This window comes from Dromaius novaehollandiae, chromosome 23 (genome assembly GCF_036370855.1).
Source record: "Dromaius novaehollandiae isolate bDroNov1 chromosome 23, bDroNov1.hap1, whole genome shotgun sequence".
Taxonomy (NCBI): Eukaryota; Metazoa; Chordata; class Aves; order Casuariiformes; family Dromaiidae; genus Dromaius; species Dromaius novaehollandiae.
The window spans coordinates 7,044,977-7,068,581 of record NC_088120.1 but is presented as its reverse complement, the minus strand read 5'-3'; the positions used below and the strand labels follow the sequence as shown (position 1 = coordinate 7,068,581).

The 23,605-nt window shown below is 72.4% G+C and overlaps 1 protein-coding gene across 6 annotated transcripts in view; it reads right to left on the bottom strand.

Moving 5' to 3' along the window:
• The window catches only part of AHDC1 (AT-hook DNA binding motif containing 1), a 42,189-nt gene extending 25,145 nt beyond the window's left edge, over positions 1-17,044 (bottom strand). Inside the window, exons 1-2 of one of the 6 annotated variants that reach the window (XM_064525004.1) lie at positions 16,923-17,044; positions 16,436-16,574 (exon numbers count right to left, since the gene is read on the bottom strand). Coding sequence is in view for 2 of the 6 variants with exons in the window: in XM_064525000.1 (XP_064381070.1) it covers positions 12,494-12,683 (190 nt within the window). In the remaining 4 variants the exon portion in view is untranslated. Of the gene's footprint in view, positions 1-12,363; positions 12,474-12,493; positions 12,903-14,864; positions 14,969-16,435; positions 16,652-16,792; positions 16,897-16,922 lie in introns of those variants that run through there. The other 5 variants (XM_064525003.1, XM_064525001.1, XM_064525006.1 and 2 more) reach the window with 5 other exon arrangements.
• Between the last annotated feature and the right edge of the window lie 6,561 nt (positions 17,045-23,605).

Below are 23,605 nucleotides of genomic sequence, written 5' to 3'. Positions count from 1 at the left end.
CCTGCTCCGCGGGATGAGGATGTGCCGGGCGATGCCCGCCCGCCCGAGCGCCCAAACCGCCCGCGAAAGCACGCTTCGCTCCCGTGCACGGGTGCCAACGCCGCGGCTCGCACGGCGAGAAGAAGCTCCCGTCCCTTCCCGCTGGCTCCCAGGCAGGAGGGAACCCGGGCGTTCTGCCTGCCCGGCCGGCGCCAAGCCCCGCTCATCCACAAGCCGGGACCCCGCTGCCGGGCGGCGGGTCGCCTCGGCCCCGTCGCCGCCGTGCAACCCGCTCGGCTCCCTCCGGCCGTGCGCTCGACCCGTGGCCTTGAGCAAACACTGGCTACGTATACAGGCATCACCTATGTGCCTATAGGCGCCCCTTGCAGAGCACATGCCTGTGCATGAGGCTCCACGCAGACAGATCGAACGCGCACGTGTTTCTGTGCTACCCAGGCAGATGTGCGCAGCTGTTTGTGCACAGCGCCGCCCGCTATACGCCGTGCCCTATGCGCACCGCTATAGGGGACATGGCACACGCTACGCGGGCCGCCGCGCGCGAGGCAGGGTGACCGCGGGGTGGGACGGCGCCGGCAGCGCCGGGGGTGCGGGGGGGCGTTTGGCGGTGCCGGGGCGCCCGGGAGCCGGACCCCAGCAAGGCGAAGGGGAGCTCCAGGCTTCGCCTTCCTGGATTCTGGTTCCCGTTTCTGCTCCCGGCTGTTTCCATGGAAACTGGCGTCGGACCTGGGAAAATAAGGTTAGGGTTGGCGAAGGGAGGCCCTCCCGCCGCTCCCGCGCCCCTCGCCGGCCCCGCTAGGCCCTGGTGTGGGGATGCTCGGCGGAGCCGGTGCCGATTTTGGGGACGCCGGCGTCTCCGCTGGGCCCTGCTCTCGCCATCGCTCCCCATCCGCCTCCAAAGACAACTTTTCCATGGCACCCGCGGGCTCGGCGAGGCATCAGCGCCGGCTCCGAGCACGGCCTGGCCTTGCCGGTCCTCGTGCCGTTTGCACCGGGGCAGGTCGGGAGCGGGGAGGGGGGACGCGGCACCTCCGGGGAGCCGCGAAGCCCTAATGAATGGAGGCTTTTAAAAAGCCCTTGGAGGCAGAAGTGCCGGAGCACTAATTATTCCTAGCGCGTGCGCGCGCCCTCGCCCGCCCGCCCGCCCGCCCGCGGCCCTGCCGCCTCCCGGCGCCGCAGCTGCGGCATCGCGGTGCAGCCGGCACCCAGCGCCGCGCCAGCAACAGCCGCTCCGATCGCAGCCGGGAAACGGGGCCTCCGAGGCTCCGGCTCCGCTCGCGCCGCCGGGTCCGTTTGCAGCGCCTCCGTGGGTTTTGGGAGGCTTCGCTCCCGCCCCTCGGTTTTATTAAAAAAACGCCATTTTAGAGCAATCGAAGGACGCGGCTGCTCGGGGACGGCCGGCAGCCGGTGCTCGCAGTGGGTGCCGGCGCCGAGCGTCGCCGCCGGCGCAACCCCATCCCCGGTGCGATTCCCTTTGGATCCGGGGCTGGATTGCACTGGCAGCAGGCTCGGTGCACCCCGCGGCCCCGCGCAGGCACCCGCCGGGCCCCCGCGCCCTGCGAGCGGGGCCGGCCGTCGGCCGCGCACACGGCCCCCCCCGCGCCCGCCGGGCCCCGCGCCGCCGCGCTGCACCATTTTGCATTCTGGTGCTGACCGGGGCCTGCTAACCTCCCACTCCCACCCCCACAACGGGCTGCGTTTCAGCTGTTCTTGAAATCTGTCCAGGCTGGATTCATCACAAGAGCCCTCAAGCGGCTGCAAACAAACAGGAAAAAAAAAAAAAAGGAGAGAGAGGGAGCGAGAAAAAGAGATCGATCGGCGCTGGGGGGCCTAAGTCCCCTCGGCGGCTCGCGAGCAGCGCGGCTCTGCAAGCCCCAACCTTGCAAAACCGCCCTCCGCCGACGGCCGGGGAGAAAAGGGGCCGGAGGGGCAGGGAGCATGGAAAAAAGGCTGGAAAAAGCCCACTGCCGCACGGGAAGGGGCTGGCGCGGCCGGCCGTGGAGCCCCAGCCCGTGCCGCCGGCGAGCTGGGCCGCCGCTCCTCCCCGGCTCGCCCTTCCCGGGCTCGCGCGGCACCGAAACTTCCCTCTCGTGGTTACCGCAGTTCAAAAAGCAAACGGGAGGCTCGGGCGCACTCGTAAAGAAATAGGAAATAATGCAGCGCGGAGCGGCCGGCTGCGGCGGGGCTGGGGGCTCGTGGCTGCCGGGGGCTCGGCACGGGAGCAGGGCGACGTCGGGGAGCGGGGCGTCCGTCTCAGGGCACGCGGTGAAGCCCCATCAGGGTTTGCAGGAGCCGCTCCAGCACTTTGCAAAGGCGCCTTAAAATCGAAGCCGTCCCCGCCGGCCGCGGCTGCTCCGAGCGCCCAGGCTGGGCGGCCGGCGGGCTGCTCGCGGAGCCGGCGCGGCAAAACCCGGCTTGCGACGGGCTGGTTAGAGGAGATGCACGCGGCGATGTGCTGCTCGTCGCCCGCGTGGGACCGGGCACGGCGCTGCGGGCAGGCGCGCGGGAGCATCGCGCGCCCCGGGAGCTGCTGGCGAGGCGGGCAAACGGGGTCTAAACCCGCCCGGGCGGATTTTGCTGCTGATACAGCGAAATATCATTCTGCAGCGGGCTGGAGAAATCCCCGAAAAATCGGATTTCAATGGACCGCGCTGCCGGATCGAACATCTCGCGCAGCTGATGTGGGTTTAGGAGGGGCCGGCCCCAATCCGGGCTCCTCTCCCGCGGGCAACCAAGCATCTGCCTGGCTCCCCACCGCCGCTGCGGCCCCCTCGCTGTCCCCACCGTTCCCTAATGCGGGCTGAACTTCAGCCTCGGCGCCGGGGCGGGGAGGGGGTGCGGGGCTGCTGCATCCGCGGCGCCCACCCGCCGCTCGGCCCCCGCCCCCCTGCCCTTGCAAAAGCTGCCGGCTGCGCCGGTGGCTCTGCCAAGCCCCGGACAAGCTCTTCAGCGAGGCTCTGCCAGAACAGATGCCCGGCCTGCTGCAATCGCTCCTTGCAAAAAAGCAACCTCACTGCAGCACCGCAGCCGCCGCCGCCGCCGACACCCCCCGCCGCAGCACCGCCGCCCCCAGCCCACGGCGATGCCCTTTGCAGAACGGGCAGGGAGAGAGCCGGCACCGCGTGCCCCATCGCGCTCCTCCGCGCGCTCCCGGCAAGCTTCTCCGTGCGAAACCTCCCCGCCGGCTCCCCGGTGCCCCCCGGCCTGCGGCTGCGCGGCGGCGGGGCGGCAGCGCTTCCACGCAGATATTTCCTTCCATTGGCTGCAGTTTGGGGCTGCCAAAAGCCAAAACAAGAATGGAAACATCCCATTTCTTTGGCAAAAATTCAACAAAGGGGTGGGTTTTTTTGCTTTTTTCTTTCTTTTTTTTTGTGTGTTTTTGGTTAAGAGCGGAAATTCCCTGCCATCAAAACATGACGAAACCCTAAACCAAAACACGGCTCCGAGCGAAACCTTCTGCCGAGGCTCCGGGGATCCCGCGGGGGGCAGGTCCCGGGGCCGGGATTTCACCCGGCGCCGCGGCCGCGCCGGGGTCCCCGGTGCCAGGGCTCGTGCCCCTTCGCCGTCCGCGCGGCCCCGGCGCGATGCTACCGCTTCCACCTCCCACGCGGCGCCGAGCTGGCGCCGGGGCCGCAGCAGCCGGGTCCCCACCACCTCGGTGCACGGCGCTGCACGGCCGACCGGGCCGGGAGGTCTTTGCAAACGAAAAACCTCCCGGTGCCGGTAACTCTGCTCCGCTCCGGCTGCAAAGCCACCCTTGCATCCCGAAGCGCTGCTGTCCCCTCCGTGCTGCACGTCCCCTTGCTCCCCCAAACCAGAGCCACCCGCAAGACGCCGGGGCTCTGCTGCGCCAGCCGGGACGATGCACGCGCTCCTCTTCCTCCGGCCCCCCCGGGCGGGCTGAGCACCCCGGAGGAGCCCGGCCCGGCTCGGGCGGCTCTCGCCCCGCGACGCGGCGCGCGTCCTCGGGGGCAGAGCGGAGCCCGGCTATCTGTCTGCAGAGCTCGGCGCGCGGCAATTAACCTAGCGAGAGCAGCCGCGGCTCCTGCCAAGAACCACATTAGGTGTGTGGCAGCGTCTAGACAGGCGAGAGACCAGAGGCCTCGATCTGCAGCGAGGCGGCGACGTCCCTGCCTCCCCCCGGCCCGGCTTTATCCGGCCGCTCGCGCCGAGCCCCGGGACCCCCGAGCGGGACGGGGCCCGAGGCGAGGGATGGGGCCGACCGCAGCGCCGGGAGAGGGGGCGATGCCCGGCGCGCGGCGAAGATGCGCCGACCGTCCCGACGTGGGAAAAAGCCGGGAAAAAGGAGGCGGGTGGGCACGGCGGGGCGGCGGGGGCCCTGCGCGGGTGCCCCCCTCACCCCCGGCTCTCCCCGCCCGGGTACCGCCGCCGCAGACGGCGGCGGGATGCCGGGGAGAAGAGATTTTCCCGACGTTAATTAATTAAAATAAACAGCAAATTAAATACAGCAAAATTAAAATAGCTCCGGAAATTAATTTTCAACAAAACCCACCTGGAAAGGCTGGATATTTAAAGAATTAATGGAGCCCTCTGAGACCGTAAAGAACCGCCGAGCTCCCAGCATCCCCCGGCCCCCCCTGAGCCCCCCCCGGGGAACTGGGATGGGCCCCTCAACGGGCGCCCGCTCGGTCCCCCCGACACCGGGTGCCCCAAACGTGCCCCCTCTCCTTGCTCGGCCGCCGGCGCCCGCGCGAGGCAGAGGAGGGACGCGGATGAAGGTCGGGGCCGCGCCAAGGCTGACCGGGGACGGGGGCTCCTGCCTGCCGTGCCCCGATGTCCCTGCGGTACCGGGGCGAACCTGGACCTCCGGCAGAGCAGCTCCCGGCCCCTCCGCTCTCCCACCGCGTAATCCCCCTGGATGAGGAGGGATGAACGTGCAAACAGGGCCGAGGAGCCGGGCAAAGCTCCTCACCAGGCCCCACCGACACCTCGACGGGCTCCCACGGGGCGCCCGGGAGCATCCGCGCGCCGCCGAGCACCGACGCAACTCGTCGCAGGCGGCCGGGCCGGGCAGCGCTGAGTCAGCAGCGGCGGGAAGTCCCGGGAGCCGCCGGCAAGGCCACCTGCGGGAAAGCGCCCGGCTCGCGCGCCGCCTCCCACGGCCCCCGCGGCCCCGGGCGCTTCCTCCCACCGTGCGCGGGCGGCCCGGCAGAAAAGCGCGGGCGAGCCCAGAAACGCAGGAAGGAAACGGGGAAGGCGCGAAGAGGCCGGCGGGGGGGGGGAGCGGGAGGGCGCCGGGGGCTCGCTCCCCCCCCTCCGCCGCCACCGCCGGGGCACCCCGGGGTGCTGTGTGCCCCCCCGCTCGCTTTGCGTCGGAGAAGGTGGTGCGGGGAGGCGGTGGGCGACTTGGGGAAACTGAGGCACGGCGATGCCCCCGCCCCGATGACAGCAGCTCCCGGCCGCCTCCCGCTCCACCCTGTTCCTGCAGGAACCCGGGAATCCGGGAACGCCGCCAGCGCTCCCGCCTGCCGCCCGCCGCCGTGTCAGGGCGCCCTTGGCCCGGCGCCCCGGCAGCGCCCGGCCCGCTGCCCCGCCGAGGGACGCCGGCGGGGGGGGGGGGGGTTATTTGTGATCCTGAATTTTGGGTGCCGCGGGGAGGAAGGCGGCGCGGGGGGCTCGGGCGGGCGCTCTGCTCCGCACGCAGATGGCTGCTGCGACTCAGTCGAGCGCTTGACCTAAATCTCCTCCTGATCCACGGGAGCTGCAGTCCCCGAGCAGCGCGGCTCAAGGCGAGGGGAGGAGGAGGAGGAGGAGGAGGAGGAAGGGGCGGGGGGGAGCGGGGCCAGCTGCGGGCCGCCGCGGGAAGCGGGGGGCACGAGGCTCCCACGCTTCCCCCCCCGCAGCCTCGACGCCCCGGCACCCACTTCCTCGCCGAGGGGCCTCGCGGAGGAAGCGCCAACGGCTCCGGCGCTTCGCCTGTGACTCAGCCGCCGGCCGGGGTGGCCGCGGGACCCCGGGCCGGGGGGGCAGAGGGGGGGTTTGGCTCTCGGGCCGAGGGCCGTCTGCGGCGCGGCGCTCCACCCCCCGCGCCGGAGCAGCCCGAACCGGCTCCCAGCGACAGCAGAATGCTTTTAAAATCCCCTACGCGCGCGGCATGACTCACTCCAAAGCCAGTGCCCAAAACAAGCTCCGACACGGAGAGGAATGGAGACGGCGGAGATGCTGGGGGCGGGCAGGAGGGGCCGGGGAGGCGAGGGGAGAGAAAGAGCCAGCGAGAAAGACAGAAGGAGGCAGAGAAAGAGAAGAGGCAGAAATAACAGCATCTGAAACTCTGCCTGCTGGAGGCTAATTGGTTCCGGCACAGCCTGGTTTGTTTGGCAATGTTTCCTCTAATCCTTCAGGCTCTGCACTCCCGGCCCCGGAGACGCGGGCACAGCGCTGCGCCCGCCTCCGCCGCCTGCCCAGCGGCGCCCGCCGGGACCGCCACCACCGCCACCGCCACCGCCACCGCCACCGCCGCGGCCCCGGGATGCGGGTGCAGGGATGCGGCTGCCGCCGTCCCCGTCCCCGTCCCCGCGGCGGTGGCAGGGCGGGTGGCCGGGGAGGGGAGGGCGGCGGGGGCCGGCGGCCCGGCGCAGCGGCCACGCCGGAGCACTAGCCAAGAGGCGGCAGCTTTGTTCCAGGTGCCGGCTCCCTTTTTTTCATTAGGCTAATGGGATGCGGATGCATTATTCCATTCCACATGCTGCTAATGAACCACTCAGGCCAGTGCATTTGCATTAATGTGCAAAGCGCTGGAGGAGGGTGGAGTGGCTGCAGCTGGCCAAGCCTGACCTTCGCCGCCCGGCCGCGCTGGGCCCCGACGGCCCCCGGCGCCGAGCTCGCGCGCCCGCTTCGTCTGCCCGGGACGGCTCCGCCAAAACCCCGCTGCTATTTGCACCCGGAGCACCCAGGGATGCAGGGGGGACCGGAGCACCCGGGGATGCAGGGGGGACCGGAGCATCCCCGCTGCGCCCCCCCGGCCGGGACCCTGGCGCAGGCGCCAGCAGAGCCCTTGGGTCGTTTGCCGCGGCTCCCAACTGCCTCCGTCCCCGGAGAGCTGGCGAAGGTGACTGACCCAAGAAGAGGAATGCGCGAAGCCTCCAGCAAAGCGAGCCAGCTGCCTGCGCGGGGAGGGGCGCCCGGGGCCGGGGGCCGGCCGTGCCGTACAGCACGGCGCAGCACCCTGCCAGGCCCCGGGGCGCCCGGCACGCCGGTGCACGGCGCGGGCACGCTGCGGCCCCCCGCTCCGCACGCCCCCCGCGACCCGCACGCCCCGCTTTTGCGTTGCTCCAAGCCCCTTTTTGCAAGCCCCAAGCAATGAAGGGGGTGCACGGCAGCTCGTCCCCCCCCGGGAGGCTGCTTTGCTCTTTGCAGGATCAGGCTCAGCTGAAAGACCGGTGTCCTTGGGTGGCCGAGGGACCTCGAAGCCCGGGCACAACCCAGGGCCAGCGTCGTCCGCTGGGAGAGGCGCGAGGTCACCCCCATCCCCGCCTGCCCTTGGGGGGCCGGCGGAGGGCAGGGGGCTCCCGGGGAGGCCGTGAGCCCGGGCGCGCGCACGCACGCACGCGGCCGCCTGGGTTTGTCACAGCCTGGTGAGCAAGTTAATCTCGGGCTCCCTGACACGTGGAATAAAATCGCGATCCCGTAATGGAATTCATTCGTCTTCCTGTCCAGGCCGAGAACAACCCCGGCGCCGGCTGCCAGCGCCGCACCAAGGGCCCGGCCCGGCGCGAGGGCACCTGGCCTGCCCCGACCCCCCTCCCAGCACCCCCGGCCGTGCACCGTGCACCCAGCGCCGGCCGAACCCCCCTGGGGTGGGACGTGGGGTGCTGGCGCGCTGCACGGCCCCGCGGCGCCTGCACGCCGGCAAAGACGGGAAAGGGAAACTGAGGCACGCGGCGGCCCTGGGCGAGTGGCGGCCCTGCAGGCAGGAAGGGGACAAGGAGAAATGTCCCGTCCCCGGCGGGCGGCAGCTCCCCGCACGTGCCATGGGTTCGTCCCAGGCCCACGGCACCGGAGCGCGCACGGGGCGAGCAGGGAGCCAGCACCCCCCGTGCCTCAGTTTCCCTGCGGCGAGTCGGGGCTGTCGGCCCGTGCACGAATGGCCGGGGGGGCTGTTAGCCGGCTGCCCCGCGCGCGTGCACGCTCCGATGCTGGGCAAAGCCCCCTGCCCTGAGCGGCGGCTCAGCCCTGAGCCCACCGCCTTCCCCGGGCGGCAGCGGGAAACGTGGCCCGGAGGCGGCCGGCAGCAGGAGGAGGAGGAGGAGGAGGAGGAGGAGGAGGAGGAGGAGGAGGAGGAGGAGGCCGGCTCCTTCCCGGGCACACAAAGCCCCTTTCATAGGGGCCGAGTTTGGATTTCCTCCGCCGGGCGAGCACCTCGCTGCCTCCTGCCCTGCCAGCGCGGCACGGCGCGGAGAAACCCTGCGGCCAGCAGGACGCCTGGGCCCCGGCGTCAAAGCGGGCAAGCGGCACCGGTGCCCCGCTTCGATGCCCAGCGGCGTGGGCAGAGCCGGGGCCCGGGGTGCTGCTGGCCCCGGCGATGCTCGGAAACTCCCGGCCCCCCGAAACCCGTGCGCGCGGCCCCGGGCGGCTCCCTCCCTCGCCCCGGCCCTCGGCCCGATCCTCCCTGCGATTTTCCCCTCCTGTCAGCTTTTAATTATACTCCTAATAAAAGTCGCTCGCAGGAAAACGGGAGCTTTGTTGCTTAGGAGCTCATCTGCTCCTGCTGCTCCTTCCCCACTTTAGACCGTAATCCTCAGCTGGGGACGCGGCAATTAGCCACCGCGGCGATGGGCCCCGTGTCACCGCGGATTAGGGCTGCTGGGGCGGGGAGGGGGGGGACGCAGCTGAGCCGCGATCGGGGCCCCCCTCGCCCACGCCCCGGGGACCCCATGCGCCCCGACCCGCTGCGGGGGCGAAGCAGCCTGGGGACCCCCGGGTCGCCGCGGCCGCAGAACGGCCCTGCAGGAAAAGCAGGTTTGGCAGGAGATTAAGCTGCCCGGGGAGGGAGCGGGGAGGGGGCAGGGAGGCGGCGGGCGCTAGCGTCGGCCCAGGGGCCTCGGGGACCGGGCGGCTCTGCCGGGGGCCGGCGGTGGCCAGGTCCGCACCCGAGCTGGGAAGACGGGAGGGCGGCGCGGAAATGCAACCGCGCCGGGGGGTGACGGCCCTGCAGGGCCATGCTCGAATTCCCGCGTGCCTCCCCACGGCTTGGGGCAGGGGGGTGACAACAATTTGGGGGGAAACTGAGGCAAGCGCAGGCTCTGTCCCGCTGCCCCCCCGGCCGCCTTGCTGGCCAGCGGGGAGGCAAACGCAGGGGAGGGGATTTATTTTGCAGAGCCGCCGGCGAAAGCGCAGAGGCTCCCGAGCCTGATCAGGTGCAAGGCGGATGCACGGGGAGGAATCAGGCGACTGCGGGCGGGCTGCTGGCAGGGAGCCTCGGCACCGCCACCGCCCCGGCTTCGGGGCTGGCAGCAACGGGGCCACGAGGCCGGCGGCACCGGCACCGGGTGAGCACGACGGCTCAGGCACCTTGTGCACCTCGTGCATCTCGTGCACCCTCGTGCACCTCGTGCCCCTCATGCACCGGAGAGGACGGTGCAGACGGCGCAGGCCCGGTGCAACCCCGCCGCCTCGTTCAGCCTCCCCGTTACAGCCGCTGCCGTTCCCCCTCGCCGGGAAGGTGCCTGCGCGGCTCCCAGCCGCCCGCGTGCCAATCAAGCCTCTTCCCGGGCCGGGGAGGAGCGAGTGGGCGCAGCGCTGAGCCCGGGCGCTCGTTAGCCGACGCTCATTAGCAGCCCTCCGGGAGGGAGGAAGGTACCGGGGGCACCTGCACCGGCGCCTCTAATGAGCTGCGCAGCCGCCACGGGGTCCCCAGACGCCCGGGGGGGCCTGTGCCCCACTGCGCCCCACTGTGCCCCACAGCACGGTGGGTGCCACCAGCGCCTGCCCCAAGCCGGAGGCTGCCGGCCGGGGTGGCCGTGCCGGGGGACAGGAGGGACGCGGAGTCGCGCTGGCAACCGCTCACCCGGGGTTCCCGGGGCCGGGACGTTCCCGGCGCCCCCCACGCCGGGCAGAGGGCCCAGGAGTCCTGGCCCCGGCAGACCTCTCCCGGCCCCGAGCGTGGCATCCTGCCGTGCCCGGACCACAGCCCGGGCGCAGACCTCCCCGTTCGGCTCTTCCCACGCGGCCTCATGCAGTGCCCAGGGGGGCCCAGGCGTCCGGCCGCCCCGGCGGGGGAGACGCTCCCGCGGCGCCAAAGGACCCCAGGACGCCTGGGTCCCCGGGGCGCCCCGGCCCCACGCGGGGCTTCTCCCTCATTAATGTTTACTCGGGTTCGTTAGCGCGGCAGGTCGCCATGGCAACCTTGCAAGCTGCACCGTGCTGCTGCCACCGCCGTGGGGAGGGCCCTGCGCGTGGGGGCACCCCCAGGCCGGCCCCGGCGTGCGGGGGCCGCGCGGGACCCCGGGGGGGCTCCACCAAGCCGCCCGGGCGCTGCATGACCGATAAAACAGAGGAGCGAACAGCCGCCGGGCAGGATGCTGCTGCGCAGGATGTGCCCCCCCCCCCCCAGCTCGCTGCCGCCGTTTGCTCGCGCCACCGGGCTCCGTTCGCCGGGGCAGGTCCTTCCCGCAGCCGAGTTTCGCCCCCACGGCGCGAAGGGGGCCGGGCCGGCCGCCCCCCCCTCCCGGCGGCGCCCCCCCCGCGCTGCCCGCCGCCCCCCCGGAGATGCGCCCCGGCTGCAGCCGAGCCCGGCTGCCGGGAGGATTAATTCTGCATGACTGCCCGGCTCCGCGGGGGCATCGCAGACCCTCGGGCCTGCGGCGATCTTGGAAATTCCTCCAGCCCAACTTAATTCCCTCTTCCCGCAGAGCCGGCGCATCTGCTGCAGCCAGGCGCGGAGCGAGGCGGCGGGCGAGGGCGAGCGCCGCCCCCCCGGGCCGGGCATGGGGGGCTCAGCGGCCGCCGCGACGGGGGAAACCGAGTCACGCCGGGTCCCGGAGACGCCCCACGCCGCCCCGTCCCCGCTGCCACTCCGCATCCGGACGGGGCACCGCCAGCGGGAACGCGCCGAAACGGAGCCGGGTCGCTCGCCCCGCGCCGTGCGCCCGCGCCGAGCGCCGCGAAGCCCGTCCCAGCTGCTCGCGGAGCTGTGGATACATGCATTTAAATCACTTATATCTTTACTTTCTCCTGCGCTGGCTGTGAGATGGGCTTTTTTTGCATGCGTAATTAGGGGGTGGAACAGATGGCGGAGGGTTCGTTTAAAGTAATGCATCCATTAAAATAACCTTCGCTGTCGGGGACTGCGCTCCGACAGGGGCCTGCTTCGCCGGGGGCGGCTGGGGAGGGGCGAGCTTTGTTCGGCGGCGAGGGCTCGCACCGCGCCAAGGCGGCCCCGGTCCGGCGAGGGCCGCCGGCATCTCCCGGGCCGGCCGCTTCCGGAGGCGCCGAGCCCGGCGCGGCCGGGGTTTGCTGCACGCAGGCAGCGGCATCCCGCCCGGTGCCGAGGGGTCCCACGCCGGCGCCTCTCCCGCGCGGGGGCCCGGCTCCCGGGAGAGGCCGGCGGCTCTGCTCGGCAAGCGCAGCCGGCCAGGGCGAGCGCGAGCGCCCTGCCAGCGCCTCTGCTTCACCCCCGAGGAATGCCGGGGGGGGGGGGGGGCCGTGCCGGCTGCGGGGTGCTCCGGCGAGGAAGAGGAGGGCGCTGGGATGAAGGCCAGCGGGGTCCTGCACAGCGGCTGCTTTCGGCCGCTAACTCCGGCCGCGAGCGCGGAGCAAACGCCGCGGGAAAGCGGGGAGCTGGGGGGCTGCGGGGGCCGCCGAGCCCCAAACCCACCCGCACGCGTTCCAACATCGAGCGTGCGCTCGCCGAGGTGCTGCCGCCGCTGCCTTCAGGGCACCGCCGCGTTGGAAGCATCCGAGAGGAGCCGAGGTGGGAACGGGGGGATGGGGAGGAAACAGCAGGGCTGCAAACGGCGGCGGGGGGGGGTCTCTCCTTGCCAAAGCACCGACGGCAGCGCGGGGCGACGCAGACCCCCGCGGGGCAGCACCGCTCGCCCTCCTCCCACCCGGCGCGGGGCCTCGGCTTTTGCTAACGCCTCCGTGCACGGAGGGCTTTCCCCCGCCGCCCTCGCCTCCGCGCGGGGCCGGCCCTGCTCCCGGCGCGGTCCCCCGCTGCAGCCGGCACACGGCAGAGACGGCGAAGGGACGTCGCAGCCGGGCCACCCCGTCCCCTCGCCCGCCGCCCGCGCAGCGCCCGCTCCCCTCTGGCCTCCCCCGGGCTCACCCCGCTCCGCGTCCCCGCTCGCATCCCTCCGCGCCCGGCCTGGCCCCGAGCACCCAGCCGCCCCCGGCTCTCCCCGCTACCTGTCGCCCCGCCGGGAAAACTGGCCGCGGATCCTCCCGGCTTCGCCGCGCGCCAAGCAGCATCCCGACCTCCGTCCTGCTCCGCGCCGGGCCGCGACCACCGCCCGGGCGCACCGCCGTCCCCTCTCACCTCTAGGCTCCTCTCGCTGCTTCCCAGCTCCCTCCTGCCAAATCCCCGTTCCCGCTCGCTTCTCCTCCCCGCGGGTCCATATTAAGCTACATTCTCCTTTCAGCTGGGTGGAAAACAGCAGTAATAACCATGTGGAGAGAGCCGTGCCCCCCACCTCCACTTCCCTCCCACTTTGGGGTTCAAATTTCATTTCAGCAAAAAAGCTTCCCCCGCCTCCGATTTCTTCCCCCAAACCGAGTCGCTGTCGTCTTGTCTGATCTCGGCAGGGGCCGCATGGATTCGCAGCTCCTCCCGATTCGGGATCTGCTGCCAATCTGGACCTCGCAGACCGGTTCTCGCACGGCTCCCGCGTGGCGCCTCCCTCCCGGCGCTCATTGTCCCTCCTCGGCCGCCGAGCCCCGGCCGGCTCCCGCGCCGCCGGCCCAGGTGCGCTCCGGCCCTGCCGTCCCGCGCGCGGCCATCGCCTCCGGCGGGCGAGCTTTATCCCCGGGCGATTCCCGGGGGCCGGCAGCTGGAGGAGCGCGGCGCGAGCCGGCATCGGCCTCCCTCCCCGGCAGCTGAAGAGCTCATCTCCCTCGCCCCGGGCGCTGCGGCCTCCTCCGGATTATTTTCGGCCCGGGTTTTGGGGAGGAATTTGCAGGCGCCGAGCCCAAATGGATGCGCTGGAGGCGGCGGGAGGCGAGGAGCGCGCGAGGCTCGGGGCCCCGGGGCAGCCGCCGCAGTGCTGCTCCCTGGGGCTCGCTCAGCCCCGTGCGGGGGGGGGGGGCACGTCACGCTGCCCCCCATGTCCCTGCGTCTCTCCCCCCCACGCGCTCCTACAGGTGACCCCAGGGCTGCTCCGTGCCGGGGGGGGGCGCATCCGCCTTGCACCGCCCCCCCTCCTTCCCACCGGATCCATCAGCGACGCGGCGGGGGGGGGGAAAGGGGTGGCGGATTTAATGAGCTCCCCGGAGGCATCACGCCGCACCCCCCTCGGAAACACAACCCTCGGCGGCAGGGCTGGAAAAAACCACGGGGCCCGGCCCCCCCTCGCCTCCCCCCCCGCGCTGCCAGGGAGGCGGCCGGGCCCCGGGGCCGCGCTCGCAGCTGCAGCCGCCGCGAGCCCTCGTGCCTCGAAGGCCCCGCGCGAGGGCTTCTGGGCCGCGGTGATTGAAGGCAGCACCAGCGCGGAGACCATTGCTCAGACTTTCCCTGTCTGTCGCCCCAACGCTCAACCCACAGAGAGGAAAAAAAAAAAAAGAGAGAGAGAGAGAAACGGACTCGCACTCTCCCCTTCCCACCCACGCAGCGCTGCGTGCTTTGCTGCTCCGGCGCGCCCCGGGCCGGCTCCTGCGTCCCCCGGGGATGACGGCCACCGCCGCGGCGGGTGCCATCGCGGTGCCCGCGCTGCATCGCGCCAAAACCCCGCGGCGGGCACCGTGGAGGCGTCGCGATTGTTGCCCTCTCCGCGTTATTATTTCTCCTGCAAAATAGCAACGCGGCGGCAGATAGATCCCGGTGCCCGCATCCGCGCGGAGCCAGGCGATGCCGCGGCGGAGCGCGCGATGCTCCGGGCAACGCAGTGCCGCGCGGCCGGATCCCGGCACGGCCCAAACGCGGCCGCGGCCGATGAACGGAGGTGCGGGAGCCGCCACGCGCGGGGACCGCCGCGACCCGCGGGGCTGCTCCGCGCCAGGCACCGCGGCACCGAGGCGAGCCGGGAACGCATTCCCGGCCGGCCGCACCCACCGGCCCGCAGAGCGCTCGCAAACTCGTCACACGTCGCGAAGGCGCTTTCCTTGCCGTCCTGCACAAATGTCACCGCGGCCCCGCCGCAAGCCAAGGCCAGCAGCTGCCCCCCGCCGTGTGCGGGGCCGGGGGGCTGCTCAGCGCATCTGGTCCCCCCCCGCCCCGAGGCGAAGCGGGAATACGTCCAACCTTTCCGCCCCGCCGCCCGTCCCCCCGCAGCCTCCCGGGCGGCCCCGGCGGCGCATCCCGACGCGGAGCGGCCGGCGGCGGAGGGGGGCGGATCCGCGCAGCCACCGGCCAGCGTGCAGCGAGGCGGCCCCGCGGGGAGCTCTGCTCCGTCCAGGCCGAGCCCCCCCGCTCCCCCCCCCAAAACGCTCGCGTTACAAGCCCGGAAGTAGGAAACAGCCCTCCCCAGTGCTGCCCTGTTTACCAAGAGCCGCTTCCAAGCACTCGGGAGAATAGCAGGAGCGTTTCAAGGCCCTGTTTCCACTCGGCTGACACACACTATTTATAGCAGCCCACAATTCTCCCAGCGCTTTCCGCGGGATCTCAGCAGAAATAGCCTGCCCCGGGTCCCTGCTGCCTCCCCCGAGGAGGCCAGGGCGCTGCCTCCCGCGAACCGGCCCCCCCGGCTCCCTGTAACCTTCCACGGCTTTCCATGGCCTCGCCGCCGGCAGCCTCCCGCTCGCGGCGTGTCCTTGGCTCCCCCGTCCCCGCCGCGGTGCCAGCCCTTCCCCTCCGCCGGGCAAACCCTCTCCCCCCCCCGCCGCCCCCGCCGCCGTCTCCACCTCCTCCCGGAGCAGCGTGGCAGCACCGATGGCGGCGGCGGGCGCGCGGGGGCCCCGGCCGGGCGCGGAGCCGGACTGCGGCGCAGCCCCGGGGGACGCGCCCCGGGGATGGAGTTGGCCTGTTCAGGTTACAGAGACATGGCAGAGCGGAATTTGGCGCCGCGCCATCCCTTCTCCAGCCCCCCCCTTCCTCCCCTCCCCACCACCACCACCAGCACCACCACCCTCCCCTGCAAATTCCTGAGACCAGCAGGAGAGCCAGTGTAAGGGGACACCTGGGGGGGGGGAGGCCCGGGGGCCCCGATTCGGCAGCGCTCGGCCGGCCCGCGCCGGCGAAAGCGCTGGGCAGGATCCGTGCCCGAGCCCTCGGGGCTCGCTGCTGCTCTCTGTCACGCCAGGATAAATCTGGAGTCACTCCACCGCGCGCCGGGGTTCGCACCAGCACACAATGAGCTCAGCCCGGGGCTTTTGGTCGCGGTTCTCACAGCAACGGGCCAAGTCGCTTTATGCACAAGGCCACCTGGCCGCGGCCGGGGCCAGCTCCTCCCGCTGCAAGTAAACAAGCGGCCAGCGAGGCTCCTCCACCTGCCTCGGCGGCCGGGGCCTCCCCCGACGGCGCCCGCCTTCCCCGGGGGTCGGGGGCCGGCAGCAGCCCGGCCCCGCGGGGCCCCTCCGACCCGCGCGCACCGAGGGGCAGAGCCCCGACGCCCAGGGGATTTAAACCAGCTGATCGATAAGAACAGTCCGAGGGGGGGCGGGGGGGATAAAGGGGAAAGCAGCCCAGCCGCTCCGGCGAGCCCCGCGGGAGGCAGGGGCGCCCCAGCCGCGGCCCCCCGACGGCAGGCTGGGGGCGGGCCTGGCCGCGGCCCCCGCTGCGACCGCCGCAGCCCCCCCGCTGCCCCCGGGGGCCGATGTGCCCGTGCCCCCCCCGCGGCCGGCGGCGCCTCAATCCCCCCCAATTCTGTTGACATGTTGCCTTCCGACGGCTGCCTGCCTTCTAGTGGACACAGCCGGGTCTGACAGCTGTCACTCAGCGCTTTCACACGGGGGGGGCGGCGGGAGGAGGAGGAGGAGGAGGAGGAGGCCGGGGGGGGGAGGAAGGTCGGGGGAGGCGGGAGAACTCCGGGAAACCGCGGCCCTCCGCGCCCCGGCGGCCCCGCGGCCGCGCCCCCCCCCGCCGCGGCCCCGCAGCACCGCCCCGAGCGCCGCGAAACTCCGGCAATTGGGGCACAACTCGCCGCGCAACTTCAGCGCGCCCGGCGAGGCGGCGCCCCCCCCCCCCCCCCCTCCGCCGCCCGCCCGCCCCGCGGACCCCCCCCGCCCCCGGCCCCGCCGAGCCCCCCCGCCCCGTGCAGTGCCGCGGCCCCTCCCCGCCCGCCCCCGGCCCCGGGGGGGCGCCCAAAGGCGGCGCCGCGGCGCTACTCACCCGCCGGCTGCTGCGCGCCGAGCCGCTCGGAGCCCGCCCGCGCGGGGGGGCCGCCGCCGCCGTCCGCCGCGGCCGCCTCCGGGCCGCCGCCGCCGCCGCCGCCGCCGCGAGTCGCGCAGCCCTCGGCGCCGCTCGCCACCTTCAACGAGAGCATTTCCAGCGCCTCCTGCTCACATTCTCCGCAGGCGCCGCCGCCGGCCGCGGCGCCCCCTCCCTGCCAGCCCGCCCCTCCGCCGTCCCCTGCCTCGCTGCTGCCGCTCGCTCGCCTCTGCCGCCCCCCCCCGCGCCCCCCCCTTTTTCCTCCTCGCCTTGGAAACACACAAAAGGCAGCGGAGCGGCAGGCGGAGGGGAACCGACCTCCCCTCTGCGCCTCCGCCGCTCGCCGCCTGCGGAAAGCAAAGAAAGGCAGAGCGCAGAGCCCCGGCTTGCCGCTGCCTCCCCCCGTCCGCCTCCTTCCTCCTCCTCCTCCTCCTCCTCCCTCTCTTGCCTTCTGCCGCTCCCGGCTTTGTGGGGGCTGGGAAGGGGGCGCGGAGCCGGCGGCGCGGCGCGCCCTGCCCTCTCGGTGCGCGGCGCGGCGCGGCGGGGACCGCGGCTCGGCTCGGCTCCGCTGTCAGCGGCACGGCCAGCATCCGGCACCCCGGGGAGCCGCGCCGCGCCGCCGGGGCATGCCGGGCCTTGTAGTCCTTCCTCTGCCCCCTCCTCCTCCTCCGCCCCCCCGCCGCCGCCGCCGCCGCCGAGCGCGCAGGGAGGCGGGGAGGGGCCCGAGCGCGGCGCGGCCCCGTGCGCGGCGCGGGGGGGTGCGGGGAGCGTTGGGGGGGGGGGACGGGGCGGGGAGGGGGGGGCTGCACCCCCGGGATGCGTCTGTGTGTGTGTGTGTCCGTCCCCCCCTCCCCCCCCCCGGCCCCGTCTCCCCGCCGAGGTCCCAGCGGGATGCGCGGGGCGCTGCTGCCCTCTCCCGGGTCGCGCCCGCACTGCGCGCCCCGCCTGCCCGCGCCCCGCCGCGGGGGGCACCGGGGGGACGGGGGTGCCCCCCCCCGGGACCCCCCCGGGACCCCCCGCGCGGGGTGCAGGGCCTGAAGCCCCCCCTTTGCTCCCACCACCACCGTGCGCGGGGCGGCCCCCCCCGCGCTCCCCCGGGGTTGTAGCCCGTCACCCACCTCCGCACCCGCCCCGGGAGCGCCCTCACCCCCCCCCGGCCCCCTCCCCTTTATTATTATTATTTTTTTCCTGGCTGGGGCCTGGCGGCCCTGGAAACTTCCCTGCTGTTCGGTATCCAAGTAACGCCCTGCTCCTCGGAGCCGGGCGCTCCGGGGGGGACGGTGCTCCGCGGGGCTCCCCTCCCGGCCGGGCTGGGCCGGGGGCTGCGGCCGGGACCCCCGCCGCGAGCCTCCCTCCTCGTGCTCCGCCGGCTCCCGAGCCCCTCGCCGCGCCTTCCCGCCCGGCTCGCCGACCGCTCCGCCGCCGCTCGCGTTCCCGGCGCTGGTAGATACAATACAATTAAAGTAGATAATACCGCTGATGTTTGTTGTGACACGGTGTTTTGGCGAGTGACGAGTGAAGGGTTAACTCCAGGGAATTGGGAATATCGCCTGGCTGCTAATAACACGTGAGTCATCGATGGAATAACACACGGGTGCAGGGAGAGACGCAGCACCTGGCTTCGCAGCAGCCCCCCGCCCCGCACGCGGGTCGCCGGCTGCGTTTGGGTGCCTGTTTCTGCATCAACAGGCAGCGGGAGCAAATCCTGCTTCCCGGGTGCTGGGAGAGGCTGGAGGTCGGGCCGGAGAGCCCGCGCGGCGGGGAACGCCGCGTTGCGCTGTGTCCGAGCGGGAGCAGCCGGCTCCGGCCACGACGGGCTCCGCACGCCCGGGCGGCAGCGGCGGGCTTGGCTCGGGTGCCGGCGGGCCTCGGCGTTCCCAGGCGCGGCTCGGGACCCGTCTGCATCGCTTCCAGACTCCTGGAAACGGTACAGAGAGGAGGCCTGCGCTCCAGCCCGGTCAGCAGAGGAATCTGCACACGCAGACAGGATCGCTGCAATTGCTGTTGGCTGAGTGAGCAACTTTGCAGGCTTCCTCATCCCCTTGCCCTGAATGTCAGCTCTGAATTTTCTTGCTATTTTTAGGGACGGTTCAAAAACGACGAGGATCCCTCCGTTCTCGCCTTGCGGGGCTTTGCACCGCATGAATATTGCAAACCTATATATTGATGTATCTGCCGTGCGTGTGCGCGGGCACGGGGGGGGCAGGACGGAGGGGAGGGTCAGATGTCTCGGACGCGTGGGGAGAAAAGGAGGTCGCACGGAAAACATTGCACCGCAAGCAGGATGGGTTTAAATGTAAAAGATTTATTAATTTAATCCAAAGCATTAAAAGGTCATGTATTAATCAAAGAGATGCTTAAAAATGTCAAAGTCCTTTGTCAGGTTTGAAGTGCATCTCTATAGTTATCATAAAATATATATATCAGTCTGGCATGGAGCCCTTACCGGGACTAGGAGTGGGGGAAAAAAAAGAGCAAAGCAAGGCGCCTGGCAGGGGGGTCTCCCGCCGTCTCCTCTCGAAAATTAGCAGCCAAATATCCACGCAGCCGGGTGGGTCCTCGCACCGCGCTGGATGCGACCCCGGGCGCTGGTGATGCCGCAGCGGCATCTGGGCCAGGCGCTGGGGTCCAGGGCTCCGCTCTGCCGCGTGCCCTTGGGGGTGGTCCCACGACCTCGGGGGTCGTCCTGCTTGTCCCCAGGGCCGTGTCCCCGTCGTCCCCCGTTCGGCTGCAGCGGGGCGGTTTGGGCGTCGAGGCGGGGAGAGGCGCAGGGGGCCGTGCGCCCTGGAGCAGGTCGTCCCCGCGGGCGGCCGCCGGGCTCGTGGTCACCCGCGGGGCCGAGCCGCGGCGGGGGGCGTTGGGGCGGGGGCGCGATGCCCGCGCCACCGGTGTCACGACTCGGCGGGTGCTCAGCCCTGCCCGCGCCGCCGGCTGCCGGGGCGGGGGCAGGCGGGTCCCCAGGGCCACCCGGGTCACCCGGACGCCCCGCGTCTCTCCCCGACAAGTGCTGTGTCAGCAGCGGTGGCGTGGACTTACGCTACCATCTAGCGGCTGCTTTGCCGAGCCGGGGCCACCGCTGTCCCCGGGTTTGCGCCCGCGTCCCCGAGCCGAGGGCCGGGCCGGTCCCCCAGCTCCCCGGCCTGCGAAGCGCGGGGAGACGCGGCCCGAGGCCTCCCGACGGGCGCGGGGAGCAAAGGCCCCCGGTGCTCAGCGCGGCGCCGCGGGCCGAGCGGGGGGCGAGGGCGGATCTGGGGCGTTTCTGGACTTTCCCGGCCCCAGAAAGCGGAGACGGGGGGAAGCGGTGCACCGGGGGCTGCCTCCGCGGAGGAGCGCGGTGCGGCAGCCGGAGCAGGGGGAGGCTTTTCCTGCCCTCCCCGTCCACCCGGCACACGGGGCTGCGGCCGGCCGGATTCCGCTGTGGATAAAGCTGCCGCAGACGGGACTCATCCTTCCCCGCAGGGCGCTCCGCGGGCAGCGTAACCCTCCCGGCCCCGGCTCCCGTTTAGGCGTCACTCGTCGTCGCAGAGCAGCTCCTGATTCACTTTCTCCTGGGGGGGATGTGAGCCGCACGCCGGCGTCCGCTCCGAAACCCGGGTGTCCTCGCTCTGCTTTGCATCCATCCTGGGGGAAAACACCTGGGAAATGAGTGCAATCCAGCAGCCAACGTGATGGGGTGGGAGCAGGGATGAGCCGTGCAGAGCCCGACGGGGACGGCAGCTCAGGATGAGTCCCTGCGCGCCTCGGTTTCCCCTCCAGGGACGGGGACCCCGCAGGCCCCGAGCATCCCCGAGCCGAGCTTTTGGCCGTCTTCCACCGTCGTGTGGCCGTTGCCGACGCGGGGACGCGGGTCCGAGGCGCGACCCGGGGAGGGGGCGGCGGTGCCGGCGGCTCCCTCGCGCCAAGGGCCGCGGCGCCGGCCATCTGCAGCGGTCTCGCACCTGCGCCCGCGGCGCGCTTGGCACCACGCAGGCCTGCCCGCTCCAGAAACGCATCCCCGTGCCCCCCCGCCGCATGCTCACCCCCGCCGTGCTCGCGTGGCACCAGCCCCGGCGCGGCGGCAGGGCTTGCCGGGGCAGCGAGAGCGCCCGGCCGGAGCCGGCTCGCCCGGGCCGGCAGGCAGCAGCAGGGCTGGCAGCGGCCGCGGCGGAGCAGGACGGGGCAGGTCTGGGCAGGACGGGGGTGCGGGGAGCTGCGGGGTGACCCGGCACCGAGGCCCTGGGGGTGATGCTGGGCCCCCGCGCTGGTGCTGAGCTGCTTTCACCTCCCGCCGGCGATGCTGCGGCCCGATGCCGGGGCTCCCGGTGCTGGGGATGCTGCCGTCACCCTGGCCGTGTCCCGGCCTCCCTGCTACCCGTGGCCGTGCCCTTCCCGAGCCGTCTAAGCCAGGCTCTGCGGCGAAACCGAGCCCTGCAGTGACCTCGGGGGCTCCAGCCCCCTCCCCGGCTTCCCAGCGCTCCCGGCTGGCTCCACCATCTGCTGGGAGAGCAGGTCCCGCGGTCGATGGAGCCCGGCGTTAGCAGAAAATCGATCCCTCCTTCCTCTGCTCGGGCTGCATCGGTCGCCGCGGGTGAAAGCACAGCCTCGGGGTCCCGGCGGCCTCGGGGCACCGGCCCCGGCAGGGCCTCCGCGGAGCAGCACCGGCACCGCTGCGGTGGCCCAAGTCCTGCCGGGATGACGCTGCCGCAGCCGGTGACGGAGCCAAGCGGCCGCCTGGGTGCTGGAGCGGAGCGGGCAGCCCGCGCCGCCAGCCTGCCCCTCCTCGCTGGGCCTGGCCCTGGATTTACGTCTTTATTCCTTTTTAAGTGAATTTTGGGCTGGAGGATGTCGCCATGCGGGCAGCCGTCCTCCCGCCGCCCCCGTCTCCCCACCCGCCGCCCTCTTCTTCCTACAGGTGCCCGAAATGGCCGCGCGGGCAGCCGGGAACGGCATTGATTTCCTCGCCGGCACAGTGCAGCGGCGGCAGCCAGCCGCGACCACGGGCGCCGGGGGTGCCTGTCGCGGACCCCCGCCCTGCCCGGAGCCGGCCCTGCTGTGCGAGTGCTCCGGGCATCGGAAAACCGCCGGATGCAACCCGGCAACCTGCCCTGGGGCATCGCCGCTCACATTAGGGGATGCAAAAAGGGTGATTTTGGGGTGCCGAGCGCTGGGAGCGGTGCTGGTGCACGCACGGGACCGCAGCGTGCGCTGAGTGCCCGGGGGGGGTTTGCACGCCCCGAACACGAGGGCGTGCGTGTGCACCGAGCATGCGTGCGCCGTGCACGAGGGAGCGCGTGGGCCCCGCGTGGTGCATCCCCGCGGCGGGCTGCACCGTGCCGCGGCGGCCCGGCCTGGCGCTGCCCATGGCGGCAGAGCCCCGGCGCCCGCAGGGAGACCCCCCGGCACCCGCAGGGAGACCCCCCGGCGCGGGGCGCCCCGGCCGCGGCGCTGCAATCTGCCGCCCCGGGCTCTGCCCGCCGCCGGCTGGTGCCAACCGCCTCCTCGCTGCGGCTGTTCTTGCCACGCAATCTGCTCTCCTCGCCCGGCCCCCTCGGCTCCGGGCAGCCTGCCACGCCGCCTCGCCAAGCCTGGACGGGGGCCTGGCCCTTCCCGGGAGGAATTTCGCCCTCGGATGGGGAAGGGGGGCAGGCGCTGCCAGCCCCGCCGTGCCGCCCGCCAGGGACCCAGGCGGTGCCCGGCTCCGCCGCGCTGAGGGATTTGCAGCCCTGGCATGGCCGGGCGAAGCTGGGAGGTGGGAGGGGGGAACTGGCACTGCCAAGCAGGGGGGGCGGCGGGGAGCTGCAGAGGTGCCTGGCAGCGCTCGGGGGGCTGGAAAGGGGCCCACGCCGCCCTCCTCCACCTGCCCTCGGCCGTCCCCAGCCCGAGCCCCCCGCACGGGGCTGGGGCTGGGGCCGGTGCTGCTCCCCCCCAGCGCTGGGGAATTCATTAGCCGGCCACAGCTGGGCCCTGCTGGGGAGGCCGAGCCGCGAGGAAGATTAACCTCTTCCTCCCCAGCCTCGAAGTGCAGGACCCCCCTCCACCCCCCTGTTGTGTCTGCCCGCACGCAGGCAGCGGGGTGCTGGCAACCGGGCTCCCGGGCACCGCTGCAGCCTGCGGGACCAGGACCGGGACCGGGACCGGGACCAGGTCTAGGATCAGGATCAGGTCCAGGACCCTCCAAACCCAGGCACCTTCCTCCCTGGGAAGGGATCCACTGCTGGGAGCAACGGAGTCTCCCTCCGCAAGGCTGCTGGGTGCAGGGGGTGGGTGCAGGGGTGCCCTGGGTGGGTGCAGCTTCACCCACTCTTGCTGCTGGTCTGCAATCTCAGCCCTTACAGAAATCCAGGAGCTTCCCACCCCGTCAGGTTTTCCGGGCTGTTATTTGGAGGGGGGGGGGGGGCTCGTGCTGCAGTCCCGAACGGCCCTGGGGTCACTGGGGGCTCTGCAGGTCGCTGCTAGCCGCGGACGTGGCTTTCCAGGCTTTTTCTCCTCATTCCCACGTGGAGGAGGCCAGCTCGTCCGGGAAGACCCCCGCCCGGGCTGTGTGTGGCCCCGCGTGATGCCCCCACCCCCGGCTGCGGGGGGTGAGGATACGGCCCCGGCGTGGGCTGGGCTCAGCCTGGGTGGGGGTGGGTGCCCCCACGCCAAATCTTGCAGTCCCGGGTTGCCCCCCCCACCCCAGCCCACCCCCAAGATGGGGCGAGGAGGACTCGGCCTCCCCGCGCTTGTTAGAAAGGTTTTATTTCTCTCTATTTACAGACTGGCTTTAAAAAAACAAATAAACAACACCCCCCCCTTCTTTCCCCTAAATCCCCCCCCCCATCCCGGGCTGGCACCGCCTGGGAGATTGGGCCAGGGGCTCCTGCCTATGGGGAGTGGGGCTGGGGCCAAGCCTGCGAGAACGGCCCCCCCCCGGCAAAGGGGGTGCCCGGGGGGGGCAGCCAGCCCCCAGGACCCCTCCCACGCCATCGCCTTGCTGTTGCCCCCCTTTGCCCCTCGCCAGCCCCCCGTTAATGCTTGCCACAGGGGTTGGAGCCCCGCTGCAGCCAGAGACCCCCCCCAGGCGCCGCAGGGGCAAATCCATCCCCCCCCGGCCATCCCCCCCCCTTGTAAGGCAATGCCCCCCGCTCAGAGCTGCCCCTCCGCCCCCCGCCT